Source organism: Candoia aspera, chromosome 11 (genome assembly GCF_035149785.1).
Source record: "Candoia aspera isolate rCanAsp1 chromosome 11, rCanAsp1.hap2, whole genome shotgun sequence".
NCBI classification, from domain to species: domain Eukaryota; kingdom Metazoa; phylum Chordata; class Lepidosauria; order Squamata; family Boidae; genus Candoia; species Candoia aspera.
The window spans coordinates 5,178,743-5,193,594 of NC_086163.1; the positions used below are offsets into that span (position 1 = coordinate 5,178,743).

The window sequence follows — 14,852 nt, forward strand, 5'->3', positions numbered from 1 at the left end:
AAACATTCTTCTAGGGTGCTCACCTATCTTATTGTGATAATTCAACACCTGTACCGTACTGACTCTGTCTCTCTAAATTTTAGAACAGCCTCAACTGCCTGAAGGAGAGCGAGAGATTGAAAGGGATATCAGCTATGAGCATCAAAAGCTGAAAACTGATGATATTGACTTTAGCAATGGAGAGCCAGGTAATTACCCGGACAAATGACAATAGTGTAATTAGGTTTCTGCATTTTGAATTAACTTGCCATTCGTAAGATGCCATCAACACCCGTGCTGTCAAGGTCTGGATTCTGCTAGAGCATTCTGTGAGAGTGGCCCTGGAAGCCTAATGGTTAGCCACAAAAAAATGCCAGGTTCTTACCAAGGTGTTCAAAGCTAAATGAGAAAATGAATAAACAGTAAATGAGGAAAATTAGAGGATTAAATCATTTCCATGTTTAACATTTCTATTCTAGTACAAAGAGCTATACCTTTTGTTCTTGCTGAATGTGTTCCTGGTCTGTAACAGCAGTCTGTTGTACTGAAATTTAACAAGTACTTTTAAGAGGATAAAAATTGCTTTTCTGGGTCAGCTGGTGTTTCCATTTAGTCCATTATTCTGTTTTCAAAAATGTCTAGCTTGTGATGACTAGCATGATATAGCAACCTGTCCTTTTTTGCTCTCAGGACCTGGCAAATATAGCCTGGGATCACACATATTAGGCCATACTTTGTTTAACCATGTTTTGTTGAAGACACCATTGATGGTTTTAGTTCACACAACATGCTGTGCTGTAAGAAATGAGGTACATCATGGTTTAGTTTGATGTGTGTACACAGTCACAGTCCATGATAAAGCAAAAACTCAGATTGACTGACATGAACATACTGTTGGGAAGCATGCAGATTCTTTCCTACCTACTCAATTTCTGTGTGTCAGGTTCCTGTAAAAAACTGCATTTATATAGTAAGAATAGGAGCAGCTAGCACATTGAACATTCTTTAAAAATATGAATATATGTTCATTTCACTTTTCCACCAAGAAATTCATGATGATATACCAATTACATTGTCCTATATATTATATGTTTTACAATCATTTGCTGATGCATTGGATTCTAGACTGAATTTTAGTTTCCACTGTAAATCTGAATCGCTGGAATCCGAAGAATCCAAATGTTTAATTGTCATGTTTAATGTTCAAGCACCATTGAAAAAAGACGACTTTGGGAGTGATACCGATCAACAGAATATGCAGAAGACAAATGGTAATCATAAGTCAGTAACTAATTCACCCTCTGGACAATCAGAATTAAACCAGTGCGGCATGAGGTAAGTTATTTTTTATTGTTTTTTTTACAGAAAAAGCAAGATTACCACAACCAGTTAGGAATGGTTGAGAGGCCAAAGCAGGATCACAAATTTCCCCCCTCAGTTATTTCCCTTGTTAGAATGAATCATGGTAAAGCATTCTGTCTATGCTGGCCCTGGCCATAGTTAAAGTAGTTTTTGATGCAGATTTTAAGCAAAATTTAAAACTAGGGTGTAAAGCTGGGCCATTGTCAAGTAGTGAATTTTAAATACTTCTTTGCACTGCTCACTGACGGTACTAAAGTCGTACTCTCTTCTGAGTAATCCTAGGATTCCTACTTCTTGTTAATATTTTAGAATGACCAAAAAACTGCTGAGGGATCTCTGCAAACAACACAAGTTATACGTGACTCCAAGTTTGAATGACACCCTCTATCTCCATTACAAAGGTGAAAAGCCAAACATTTTAAACTATAATGCACTAAACAATTGGACATTTGAGAAGAAATCTGTGGGCAAGTAGAAATGTTGAAATAATACACATGGATCCTGGACAACATTTTACGCTTGCATGTGCCTTTTTGGTCCCTTCGAGTCAGCGTTGACTCCCAGGGACTGCCTGGACTAGTCCCTGCAGTTTTCTTGGCAGCATTTTTGCAAGCGGTCTGCCATTGCCTCCTTCCTAGGGCTGAGAGAGAGGGACCGGCCCAAGGTCACCCAGCTGGCTTTGTGCCTAAGGCAGGACTAGAACTCACGGTCTCCCAGTTTCTAGCCTGGTGCTTTTTCCATTATACCAAACTGGCTTTCTTTCTGGACAACATATAGCACTATTTTTAATGTTTCAGAAGGTACTATCTGAAAGTGTGCTAAATTAGGCTACGTTTTTTGCATCAATCTCCCACTGATACTCTAGTACAGTGTTTCTCAACCTTGGCAACTTTAAGGCGTGTGGACTTCAATTCCCAGAATTCCCCAGCCAGCAAAGTGGTATGCAAGTGAAATCTTTCAACTAAAGAGTACTTAAAAGCTACACATCCCACAGGGAATATGGATTTCAAAAATGATAACCACATCTTTAGACCAGAGCAATGCTTCATACCTGGAAGTGAGGGGGAGAGGAAGGGAGGAAATTTCCTTGTCAGCACTGCCCTGTAGTAACCCCGCATCTCCTCTAATACCTGTTGTGTTGGGAAGACTTCTCCTCAGCCTAACACAGTGGCATTTGAGGGGTGACCATTTTTCAGGGCGAGCTGGAGGACTTCAGATCAAATGAGGGCTGCATGGCAACTCACTCATCCTCCGTTCTGTACGCTGAGAGTGCCTTTTAACACTCTCTCTGCGTTTTTCTTCCTTTAGGATTTGATCGCTTGGAGAACTTGGAAGAGTACACAGGCTTAAAGTGCCTGTGGCTGGAATGCAACGGCCTGACGAAGATTGAGAACTTGAGCGCACAGACCGACCTGCGTTGCCTTTATCTGCAGCTCAATTTGATTCATAAAATTGAGAACCTTGAACCTTTGCAAAAACTGGATTCTCTCAACCTCAGCAACAATTACGTAAAGACAATTGAAAATCTCTGTAAGAATCTCTGCTTTGGGGAAAATAAGGCTTGTTACTTGAATATTGTATAATTTTGCATTGTGATTGTCAGACACATATAGATAGGGAGGCCTATGTGCTAAAATACAGAGAAAACATCCATGATAGTTTCTGATACCCTTGGTAAAGGCAAGCACTTAATTATCAAGGAAAGTGGTTTTTGATGTGCCTGTTCTCTTTCCTCAGCAGGTAATCTAAATACCCTTTCTCAAACTTAGACCCATTAGTTGAGTCCCACACCACAGTAATGGTTTATTTAACACATCTTCTCCAGCAGCCAACACTCAGGGATTAACACCAGGCAAACAATCAGGCAGAAAACAATACACTAATCAAGGAGCTACCAAGGAGAAAACCACTCCCCCACCAACACTGGCAGGGCAAGCGACTGTGTATAAACAGGCGGCAAACCCCACACTCCCTCGCACTGATGATGTTCCCTAGTTGGGCTGTGAAACGTCTGCAAGCAAACTGCCAAGCTCAGAGAGCACCAAGGACTGCACAGTTCAACCCTGAGCTAGAGATATTCTCTTCTATTGAAAAACCCACAATAAATACAGGTGATCTTTGACTTACGACTATGCATTTAATGATGGTCCGAAGTTATGGCAGCCTCAGAATGGGTGCTTCATGTCCTGTAAAGCACTTCCCAGTATCGCAAAATGTCGCACCATCACCCCTGCTGTCACATGATTGCATTTTGGGTGCTTGGCAACCAGCTCACTTTTACAACCAGTTGCAGCATCCCTCAGTCATGCGATCACGTTTTGCCTTTTTCCGGCAAAACACACCCATTGGGGAAGCTGGATTCGCTTAATGACTGCTGTAAAAATGGTCGCAAAATCAGGTCTGGTTACGTGGTGGTTCAACCCATGACCACAATGATGGAAATTCCGGTCCCAATTGTGGTCGTAAGTCAAGGACGATCTGTATTAAGTACTTCTTTTGTACTTAGTTGATTGTCTCGCCCGAGTGCCAAAAACTGGCAGCGTGAGATGGCCTTTAGGTAATTCTAACCATATAAGCTTGTTATCCTTGTTCTAATGTAAATTAATTTGGAAAGCACGAAAACCCTTTAGAATTGCTAGGTACCATCATAAAGATTGCAAGGCTATACGGTGCTACTGAGAGCCATCAAAGCCCAGCCACGGTTATCATTTCAGACAGTCCAGGAGCGTCTTAATCTAACTATTCCTGTTTTTCAACAGCTTGTTTGAAAGTTCTGCACACACTGCAAATCGCTCACAATATGTTACAGACAGTCGAAGACATACAGCACCTACAGGAATGCCCCAGCATTAGCGTACTTGATCTCTCGCACAATAAGCTAGATGATCCCCAGATTTTAGATGTCCTGGAAACCATGCCTGATTTGGTAAGCAGATACGTAGCTCTGGGGCGACATCTCCTGATTCACCAGCATTCAGCAGTTGGGTGAGTCTGTTCCAGTTCGTTGCTATGCAGGGGAAAGGCGTCCGCTATTGCCTGCAATTCAGAGAGTCAGACTGGATTCAGTACACTCTGTAGGGTTGAGGACCGCCGTTCTGAACTGCCCTTGGCAGTAACATTGCTTTCTTCTGTGTTGATAGTTAGTCCTGCAGGAGGCACTGAAGCATGGTCTTTGTCTCCAGCGTCTGCTGGCCGAGCATCGTCCTCTGCTTATAGAGCATACAAGGATAGAATTGAGCTGAAAGGGCACCCTTGGTGGGGTGGGGGGCTGCAGTAATGCTGGCTGGGGGATTCTGGGGGTTGAAGTCCACACATCTTAAAGTTGCCAAGTTTGAAAAACACTGCACTGGAAGATGGAAATCGTTCCTGGTCACCGAGAAACCCAGACTGAAACAAATCACATTCAGTAATGCCCAGCCAGTTCACACTAAAAGATGGGCACTGTCTGTGTTCAGAGAGGTTATACCCACATCTGACCTAGTGCAGGACACAAGCAAGATTCCCTTTTTCCATCCATCCCAGTCCTCTGCAAGATAATAGCTGCCTTTCCCGAGCTTACTCATCTTGCTAATGTAAAGCAGTAATTCATTAGCTCCCCAAATGCTTTCAGATACAGGCTCACATGTACTAAATCTCCCGTGCTAACATACTGCCTTATTTTCAGTTGCTGCATTTAACATTTATCTCTATAGATGATGCCTTTCAAATCAAACTTTGCCCCAAGAGGAATAGTCTGGGAAATGGCATAAAAGAGATACTGGAAAAAAGTATATATAAACAGGGCAAGCCTATGGGATTATATCCCATACAATAAGGAATAGAGTGTTAAGACCGCAGTCATAATGTGGCTAGGAAATGCATTAAATGCATAAACATAAATAAGTCACTGAAAGTTAGCTTCTCAGAATGTATTCATAATGGTCTCCTAAAACTGCTTATTTTCTTCTGCAGCGTGTGTTGAACCTAATGGGAAATGAAGTAATTAAGAAAATAGCTAACTATAGGAGGACGCTTACTATCCGATTAAAACAACTGACGTATTTGGATGACAGACCAGTTTTTCCAAAAGAGAGGTAAAATAATCAAGAAGAGTTATTCCTTCTTGGCCAAACTAGTAAAAGATTCACAACCACTCCACTTCTACCTACATGTACATTTTGCATTTGTATATCAAATGATAACAAATGAATTTTTAGAAAACTCAAATGTGCACAAAATTCAATGCATAAAACCACTGGAGCTAAACTGACAGGGCTAGTTCATACAGGTAGTCCTCGACTTACGACCATTCATTTAGCGACTGAAGTTACAACAGTGCTGGAAAAAGTGACTTATGACTGGTCCTAACACTTATGACCGTCGCAGTGTTTCCATGGTCATGTGATCGAAATTCAGGTGCTTGGCAACCAGCATGTATTTATGATGGTTGCAGCATCCCAGGGTCACATGATCACCAATTGCGACCTTCCCTGCTGGCTTCCAACAAGCCAAGTCAGTGGGGGAAGCCAGATTCACTTAACAACCACACAACTCACTTAACAACCGTGGCAAAAAAGATGGTAAAATCTGGTATGACTCACTTAACCGCCTCACTTAGCAACAGAAGTTCCAGTCCCAACTGTGGTCATAAGTTGAGGACTACCTGTACCTAACAGCCTCCAGGCAGTCTCTCCACTGATGTATCTGGAGACATACTTTGCCTCCATAGAGGTAGCACACCATCAGACCTCATTGCACCAGTAGCGTTTGCCCACCCAGAAGGGTGGTTATGGCACCCCAGGCCAGACTCTTACTCCAGTGGCACCCTAGCAGGCTAAGAAGCCTCTCTTCCACACCACGTAGGAACTTCCTACCAAAATGGCTGAAACCCACTTCTAGGTATCTGATGGAAACCCTCCTCCTTCCCATCAGGGCCTGTGCAGAAGCCTGGGCTGCAGGGGGGCGCAAAGCTGAAAAAATAGAAAAGGAAATGTGGGAATCGAAAGAACGGAAGAAGATACAAGACAGTATCGATGCTCTCGCTGCCATCCGAGAAAGAGCCATAGAGAAGAAAAAGCAGAAGGAAACGAAAGAAAGGGATAGAGGCTCAGCGGATGAACCAGGTTTGTGATGCAGCACGTAAGCAGGGGTATCCAGGTCACATTTGATGCTATTCATGTTGCTGCCCCAATTTTCTCCTTGACAAATTAGCCCAAACGTAGTACCTCTAAAACTCATAAGATATTGTAATATTGTTGCTTAAAGGTATTTGTTGCTAGTTGTAATTCAGTCGGCTTGCATATTTGTGGCAGCAAATTCTTATTTAATACACCTCTTTGCTTAGTTTAAAGAAGCCAGGAGAAATGATCCTTCAGTTTACTATTTTTTTTTAAATTAAGCAGTGTTGTTCAACAAATGCAAGAATTAATTCCACTCTTAGGCAAATCTTTGTTTTTAATCAGTTATTGGATCATTCTAGGGGAAATGCCATCTTCAAGCAAAGAGACGGTGGCAGAAAATGGAGTGGAGGCATTGGCTGTTTTGGAATCTCTGGAGACAAAGCAGAAGATTGAGAAATTTGTGAAAGAAAGTATGGATGCCCACGAAGAAGCCATCGCTGCAGCCACAATCTTGGGTGATCCGTTGGGTAGATCAGAGAATAATCCACATCAACAGGAAGCACAAGAACCGGCATTTAACGGGGCTTCAGGCTTTACACCTACTGAAAAAGGTAATGGCATCTGCAAATAAGAAAGCAATTGTGGTGCTAAACACTCTCCAGGGTTTGCGGGAAGGGAGAACACTGCTTGCCCTCAGCAAACACAGACTGCCAACTCCATGCCTGCTTGAAAAACCTAAGGATAGGAGCACAGACCAATCTAAACCCGGTCCGTTCCAATTTTACATATGCTCACTCATGGACGTTGTTCCACAATCTTTTAAAAAGCAGGAAAATTTTGTGCATATAATCTACTAACAGTTGCATTGCCAAAGTTTTATACACTGCAAGTTAAGCCAGGGATCATAAAATTTGAAATAGTCCAATATGCAGTGTGGATCAGGAAGTACAAACTAGGTCAATTCACTGACAAATGTGGAACAGATGGTTTCTCCAGTATTCCTATTGAGAAGCAATTTAGGAGAATAAAAGAAACTCCGAGGAGTAGATTAATTCATCCTGCTGCCTGGGGACAAGGGATCATCTAACCTAGGTTGGCATCACTAAGGGACAGCATTGTGAAGCTATCCTCCCAGTTGTTCTGTGCATGCTTATCCGGAGTAAACTTTGTCACTCTAGCAACTTACATCAGACTTTGCTCTACCTTTCTGTTGCTCTCCACTTTTCTTTCAAACTTTCCCTGTTGTCATTTATTATTTTTTGTAAAGGTAGATCTAGATTGGGTTTAAAGTGGAACAGGTTGGAGGATCTTCTACTGAAGATAAATAGGCCAGCCTTTATAACTACCTGGAACAGAGCCTGGATCCCTGTTCGTTTGTCATGCTGAATCACAAGTTTGATGACCTCTCTTTAGCCTGTCTAGTGTATGGTCGTGGTGGGCAAATCCAGAAAATTGGGTCCATTGTATCCTTGTATCATACAAATACAGCCAGCCTAACCACATATAAACTACTCAGAGTACTTTGAAGGAGTAGGAGAGCAGCATATTCTATTACCCTGTTCAGCCCCCAGTTCTGCAGGAGAGCTGCTTTTGAGAAGGGAGGAAAGGTCGTGGATCAAGAAAGACCCCGTATCAAAATAACGTGAGGATAAAAGTCATTTAACTCAGTGGCAAATAAGTACATTAAGTTATGGTCCCAAAATGAGCCCAGCCCTTCGCACTGAGGATCTCAAATGAACATTAAGAACTGTAAAATCCAACTATAGCTATGTTGTTTCTGTGATTAACTGTGTCCTTCATCTAATGAAGAAAGAAAAGCTTGTACGTCAAAGCACTGGGTATGACTGTTATATAGAACACCTCGATGGCAATCTAGAATTCAGCCCTCTGTGCCCACAGGGCTCTTAGGAGACCAAGGGTGCTCATTCATTTCGGTAGAAGCAGCAGCAGCTGCACAAGGCCATCCTTGTGTGTCTAGAGCATCACAGTGCTTTGGAGCTCCTGCGTTGCTTTGGCTCAGAAGAGCAAGGAGCTTCTCAAGGCAGAGGAATGACCGTTCCATCAAGCTCCTGTGGTCTGACACATCAGTGGAACCGAAGAATTCTATGCCCTGGACAGATAAGAGGCCAAGGTGTGGTAATTCAGCAGACCCTCCACAATGTTAAAGAACAGGAGATCTTTTTGCCATCAGGGCATCCTCCATTTGTTTTTAAATCTTCAAGACCAACAGTAATGACACTAGCAGTAGTCCATATCCTGCTTCAGTCGTTTTTTGCTTTGGGGGAGTTTTTTTAAGAAGTAAAATAGGCAAATTAAGCAGAGATCAGCAAATCAGTTTTGCGTGTCATTTGAACAAACTGAGTAACCGCACAAGTGAGTTGTGACATTTTGCTGTCAGATTTCAGCAACAGGATCTGGGAGTTTCTTTCCCAAAAACTAAACCTTGAGGGAGAGGGGTAAGGCATGTGGTTGAGGGGTTCCCACCCCTGGTAATAACTGAATCCAGATTTGCTGAAGATTTTTGTCTCTTTCTCTAGAAACAGTCTGTAAGTTCTCTACAGAAGGGCCACTGTGTACCGAATGCATTGACTTGGCAGATATAGAACACATTAAGTTGGATGTGCCAGAAAAACTTTTCCTTGATGTAAGTGTCAACTGCAGGACAGAAAGATGGGGGAAGGGGTGAGCAGGATGGAAAAAAATGGGTTGCATGACACTCCCATCCCATCCCATCCCCACATTATTTTTAAAAGCCATTTTCTTCGATAAACATCAGGATATTTTTCAGGAACTTCCTGATTTGGAAGATATAGACACCAGTGAAGATTCATTGAGGGAGGACTTCTACATCAAAAAGGTAATTTTTTGTTTTCCTCTAGGATTGCTAAAAAATGTTTTCTCTGCATCAGGAATGCAAAGCTTGGGGAAGAGGCTACAGCCCCCAGCAATCGCCGTTAGAATGGCCAGTTGTGGCTGTGGCTGTGGCTGAAGAGGATCTACACTGTATTTCCCATCTCTAGTTTAGACAGTGAACTTGGGTGGGTTTTTACCGTAAGAGGGAATGCTTTTCTTCTTTTTTGTTAGGTCAGGATCCCCTTGACACTACGGGCCAGAGTAAAGTTGCATGCATTCCACCTAGACTTTCCAATCTCTCTCACCCATCCCCATGTTTTGCCATACACATATATTTGGACACCTCACAGCCTGAGAAATGCCACAACAAGCTGGTTGTATGCAGAAAATACAGTTACTCCAAATAATAGTGTTTTCCAGGTAATATCTTAAAGCTTAGTTGCATGCATGTACAAGATCCAGCTTAGAATAGACTGCAAGCCAGTATGTCAGATTCCTCCAGTCCTTTTCTTAAAACCATTTCCATCAGCTGAGTGAAAACCATGGCACACACATATTACATTAGATACATATAATCAGTGTTACATGTATTCAAAGATAATTCAAACATGCCAATAAAACAGTGATTTTTTTTCTGATTGTACCAACCTCAGAATGCAAACACAGAGAAAATCACTGTTGTCCAAATACAGAACCATGTGGGGAAACATCTAAAAGAGCATATTCAGATAGCTATTCTGAAGTTACATGTCTGGATGAGAACACAGAATACTTTCACAGAGTAGATTTCAGTATCAGAATCATTAACAGTCCTGCCAGAGCCTTTCCCAAAGAGAACGGCAATTCTAAGATGGCAAGTAAGGCATAGCAATTAAGTTGATATAAAACAGACATTGCAGATATACTCCTTTCTGAGCTAAAAGAAGGGAATCCTTTGGCATCTAAATAATAGCAAATGTATTAAAGTATATGCTTTCATACAAGCCCACTTTGCCAGATGCATGAAAGACACATGTACGGAAAAGTTGTAGAATTAATGTAATTCACAAACCGTAAACAGTCATATTAACCTGAGTAATAACAGCCATTGAAAATAACAGGTCTGGGCAAGAAACTGACATCTTTGTATAGGGAACTAATTCACATATGTAGTGTGTTGACAAACCTTTCCTGTTGAAGCCACAAGAGACAGAATATTCAACATCCTGGCTACTGTAGGAGAGTTAAATTCTTGATTGATTTTGAAAAACAAAATGGTTTAAAACGACGTGAGTCTAGAGCAAGGTTTCTCCACCAGGGTTCCATGGAACCCTTGGGTTCCACAAGAGGACAGTAGGGGTTCCCTGGGAGATCATGATTTAAAAAATTATTTCAAATTTGGGCAACTTCACATTAAAGAGGTAAGTTTCATTCTTTTAGTTTAAGAACACTGTTCATGCATATTGACAGGCCTACCCATGAAACGAATATGATAATTTTGGAACTTCTGGCCTCTCTTTGAGCCTGAACGTGGATTCAGGGGTTCCCCAAGGCCTGAAAAATATTTCAAGGGCTCCTCCAGGGTCAAAAGGTTGAGAAAGGCTGGTCTAGAGCATCCGGATTCTGTTGGTAGAAAGAAACCAGTTTTTATGCTATCTGTTTTCTGTTTATAGCAAATATCTCCTCCAAAAATTGAAGTGATTTCTGAAACAAGCAATGACGGAAGCTGCTTTGAAGGAAACGTTACCACTTCTGACAATTTAGTAACATCAGAAGCCTTAGACACCATATTTTCAAAGGATTCTAAGGCACCTGACGTTGGTGCAGAAGAAGCTATTAGGTCAATTGTCAAAGATCTTCTGGCACCACAAGAGGACACCTTGGAAACCAAAGAAAATCAAGCAAAGCCTCTAGGACCTTTAATTGAAGACATCACTCCAGAATCTTCAGAGCCATCACAACGTGAAGATGATGGACTAATTCCAAAGGGTACAGAAAATCGAGAATGTCAGGATGGATCACCTTGCCTAGGTAAATTGACACCTACAAAACAAAGACCTGAGTCCATCAAGATCTGTTCGTGGCTTTCAATAAGGTTGGAACAAGTCCACTTTGTAACCCAACTTCTTCTCAGAACTGCTCACTGAAATAGGCCCTGCTTGTAATTCTAGCACACGTACACCTATTTCTTTAGAAGTAATACTTAATTATGGGACGCGGTGGCGCTGCGGGTTAAACCGCTGAGCTGCCGATCGGAAGGTCAGCGGTTTGAAACCGCGTGGCGGGGTGAGCTCCCGTTGCTAGTCCCAGCTCCTGCTCACCTAGCAGTTCGAAAACATGCAAATGTGAGTAGATCAATAGGTACCGCTTCGGCGGGAAGGTAACGGCGTTCCGTGTCATGCTGGCCACATGACCCGGAAGTGTCCTATGGACAACGCCGGCTCTAAGGCTTAGAAACGGAGATGAGCACCGCCCCCTAGAGTCGGACACGACTGGACTTTACGTCGAGGGAAACCTTTACCTTTACCTAATACTTAATTGCTTCAATTATGCTTTCATTGCTTGGGTTCGTATGGCAGCTAAAGCCAGTTTGGTTTAGTCGTGGTTTACTGAACAAGACACAATGACTTGTAAGCTGTTTGGGGAACACAAAGCTGCAGTAAGCAGCACTGAGCCACAAATAAGGGCTTACAAGAGCAAGTAAAGGAAACTTAAACCAACTAATTATGACTCAGTGCAGTGTGTGAATCCAGCCACTATGTTAGTGTCTTTAGGACCTGGTTGTATAAGTGTGTCTACATGGGACCACACACACCCATCATTTGTGAGTTTTTGGTTTAAGAACCAGTTCACATATGGAAAGGCTCATGCAATATTTTTGCACAAAGCAGGGCATTAACAATATACAGGATTTGTAAAGTCTCCATCAGCCAGCAAACCTAAGTGCATTACAGAAAGAGACAATCTTCAAAAGTAAAAACTCAGGTCCAGGTGATTTTTGAATAGAAAATTGAATACAGCAGCATTTATACCTTTTAATTTATTTAAAAATATATACTGTATGGCACTTCAATCATAGACTGTAAGTGGCTTACAACCAGTACAAAAACATCCATAGCAAAATAACCAAGAAGTATCAGATCAGTACGTCCGTTTTTTTAGTATCTAAAAAAGTTAGTATAATGCTCTCATAAAAACTCACCAAGTAGCACTCGTGAGGCTTGGATTTAATAACAACACTCATTCCCCAAAGCTCAGTAGAGAAGCGGCATTTTAATGGCCGTTCTGGGAAGGCCTGAAGAATGGAGATTCACAGCCTGCCCATTCATGTAATCTAGGCAGATTCTACGTGGAGTAAATAGTCTCAAAGGTACCCAGGACCCAAGTCCTTTATAGGTAATAACACCGTGAGCTGCACCTGGAAACAAACTGGTAACCATTGTAGCTCCCACAATAAAGATATAATACAGCTATATCGTTCTCGCTCTTTAGCAGGCAAGCAGCTGTGTTTTACACCAGCCGTAGTTCCAAGTCTTCAACGGTAGCCCCACATAGAGAGAGTTGCAGTAGTTCAGCTGCAAGGTGACGAGGGAATGAAGGTTGCCAGCAGTTCCCATTCCAGGGTGGGGTAATATATTGGGTTTATCAGTTTTTCAGAAATCGGCAGTGAATGCCTGGGTCTCTGCATTACTTGACTCACACATTGCGCTTAACCATGCTTGAGTGAATGAACCCCAGTGCATGCAACAAAGTAGAGCTGCAAGTCAAGACTAAGCCATATCAAGTGCTTGCAAACCCCAGTGGCTGGGTGCACACAGCCTCTTAAGGCAAAATCAAACCACATTAGGATCAGGGCAACGCCTAAACTCCCTCTATAAAGAAGTAGACCTGATTAGGGGTTAGAGAGCTTAGAAGCTTAGCTGAGATGAGAACCAAGATGAAGGGAAGCTAGAGGGGGCTGCATACGCCGGCTTACCAAATGACCTCTGTGTATTTCGGTCTTTTCTGCTGGGAGACCATTCAAGAAATGCGCTTGCTTGCTTAATTAAACACTGAATCATCTCAGCTTCCCCTTTGGAGTGACTTCTAGCCTAATAACTGAACAGGCTCTCCCGCTTTGAGATGGGTTTGGAAGAGCATAGGGTCACCTGCCAATGCCAAGGAAACTAACTGGTTTTGCCTCCTAACAGATGCAGAGCAGCAAGTATCAGAAGCAAGCGAAGATGCTGAGCACGTGTTGGACTGAGGAGTGCATAAGACATAGAGCAGGATACATCCTGACAGTATCACCTGCCTGCTCCGTCTCCCCAGGGCTCTCCTTTCTGGCAACATTCACGTGAGCCAAACCTAGTTGTGTGATGGCGTGGAGGGGGATTGAGGGCATCCTGACCTGCCACGTGGCATGTAGCTAGGAAGCCTCTGTGGCGGTTCAGCAACATTTAAAGCAGTGTTTCCCAACCTCAGCCCTTTAGGATGTGTGGACTTCAACTCCCAGAATTCCTCAGCTAGCTATGCTGGCTGAGGAATTCTGGGAGTTGAAGTCCATGCATCTTAAAGTGGCCGAGGTTGGAAAACACTGATTTAAAGTATGAATTCATTTTTAACTTTTGTAGTTATATTAGCACAATGCAGCTGAAGCAGTGGATCCAAAGAGAAGCATATTTAAGTCTCAACTATTTTGTTTTATTTTGTTCTACTAAAATCCAGCGTGCTTCAGTTTCGTTGCACTGCGCCTTCTGGTAGCAGCCAGTTATTAAATTGCCGTTGCATATTTCTCCTTGCGTTTATTTCTAAACCTAATTCAGCTTAAATAAAGGTTTTTCTTCTCAGCCGTGTGCACTTCATTCCTTATCTTGCTTGTTGTGTGGCCTGTTCAGTGCAAAGATTAAGAACATACACCCTCCCTGCCTTGTATTTTCCAGGGGTGGTATGAGAATTACTGTGGCCCTTCAGTCACAGAGTCCCCACTAAGTCCAAGTCAAAAGACCTTTGCAAACAGGAAGCAGAGATTTGCTCCAGCCTAAGAGCTGTGAGGCACAGCCTTGCAAACCAGGTGTTTTTCTCCCTGCCTGAATTCTGCCCTCTAATTTTCCAACCTGTCTCAGGAAGCAGAGCAGCCTCCCTTTCCCATCCACCAAGCTGTTGCAGAGCTGAATGTCAGGACCCTCCTTGGCCTCTCAGACATTCACCTGTATGCCTACTTAATGTTGGAGCTTCCTGATTCTCTATAACATTTGCAGCATGTCATTCATCCTCTAGGGCAATGTTTCTCAACCTCAGCAAGCTTCAGATGTGTGGACTTCAACTCCCAGAATTCTGGCTTGCTGGGGGAATTCGGGGAGTTGAAGTCCACACATCTTAATGTCGCTGAGGTTGAGAAACACTGCTCTGGTGCTACCATCCTACAGATGGGAAGTGGGCTCTGCTGAGGCTTGTGCTGGCCATGTTACAGGGAAAGAGGGCTCAGCAGGCACTCAGACATTCATTGCCTTTCAACCAGAATTTTACAAGTGTTTGCATTTTTGCATATCAAAAAGTTTAGAAGACTGCTTAGCACTTCTATCAACCAGATATTAGAAA

The 14,852-nt window shown here is 42.6% G+C and overlaps 1 protein-coding gene across 2 annotated transcripts; it reads left to right on the top strand.

Annotated features, from left to right (window-relative positions):
- Positions 1-90: 90 nt before the first annotated feature.
- Positions 91-13,725, top strand: DNAAF1 (dynein axonemal assembly factor 1). 2 transcript variants are annotated; one of them, XM_063312925.1, is made up of 12 exons: positions 91-188; positions 1,188-1,314; positions 1,651-1,742; positions 2,650-2,871; positions 4,101-4,267; positions 5,293-5,414; positions 6,253-6,443; positions 6,800-7,051; positions 8,978-9,084; positions 9,229-9,297; positions 10,946-11,303; positions 13,463-13,725. In XM_063312925.1, the coding sequence occupies exons 2-12, from the start codon at positions 1,235-1,237 to the stop codon at positions 13,516-13,518; spliced, it is 1,716 nt and encodes a 571-aa protein (XP_063168995.1). In that variant the 5' UTR covers positions 91-188; positions 1,188-1,234; the 3' UTR covers positions 13,519-13,725. The 2 variants fall into 2 exon arrangements, with proteins under 2 accessions (XP_063168995.1, XP_063168994.1); XM_063312924.1 differs by lacking the exon at positions 91-188 and having other exon boundaries at positions 972-1,314.
- The last annotated feature ends 1,127 nt before the right edge of the window (positions 13,726-14,852 follow it).

Bases quoted from the DNA above. Each gene is read 5' to 3' on its own strand.
- DNAAF1 (XM_063312924.1), top strand. From the start codon at position 1,001: ATGTTCATTTCACTTTTCCACCAAGAAATTCATGATGATATACCAATT. The intron at 5,415-6,252 runs GTAAAATAATCA...CCTTCCCATCAG, and splicing joins CCAGTTTTTCCAAAAGAGAG to GGCCTGTGCAGAAGCCTGGG. The intron at 7,052-8,977 runs GTAATGGCATCT...CTCTTTCTCTAG, and splicing joins CTTTACACCTACTGAAAAAG to AAACAGTCTGTAAGTTCTCT.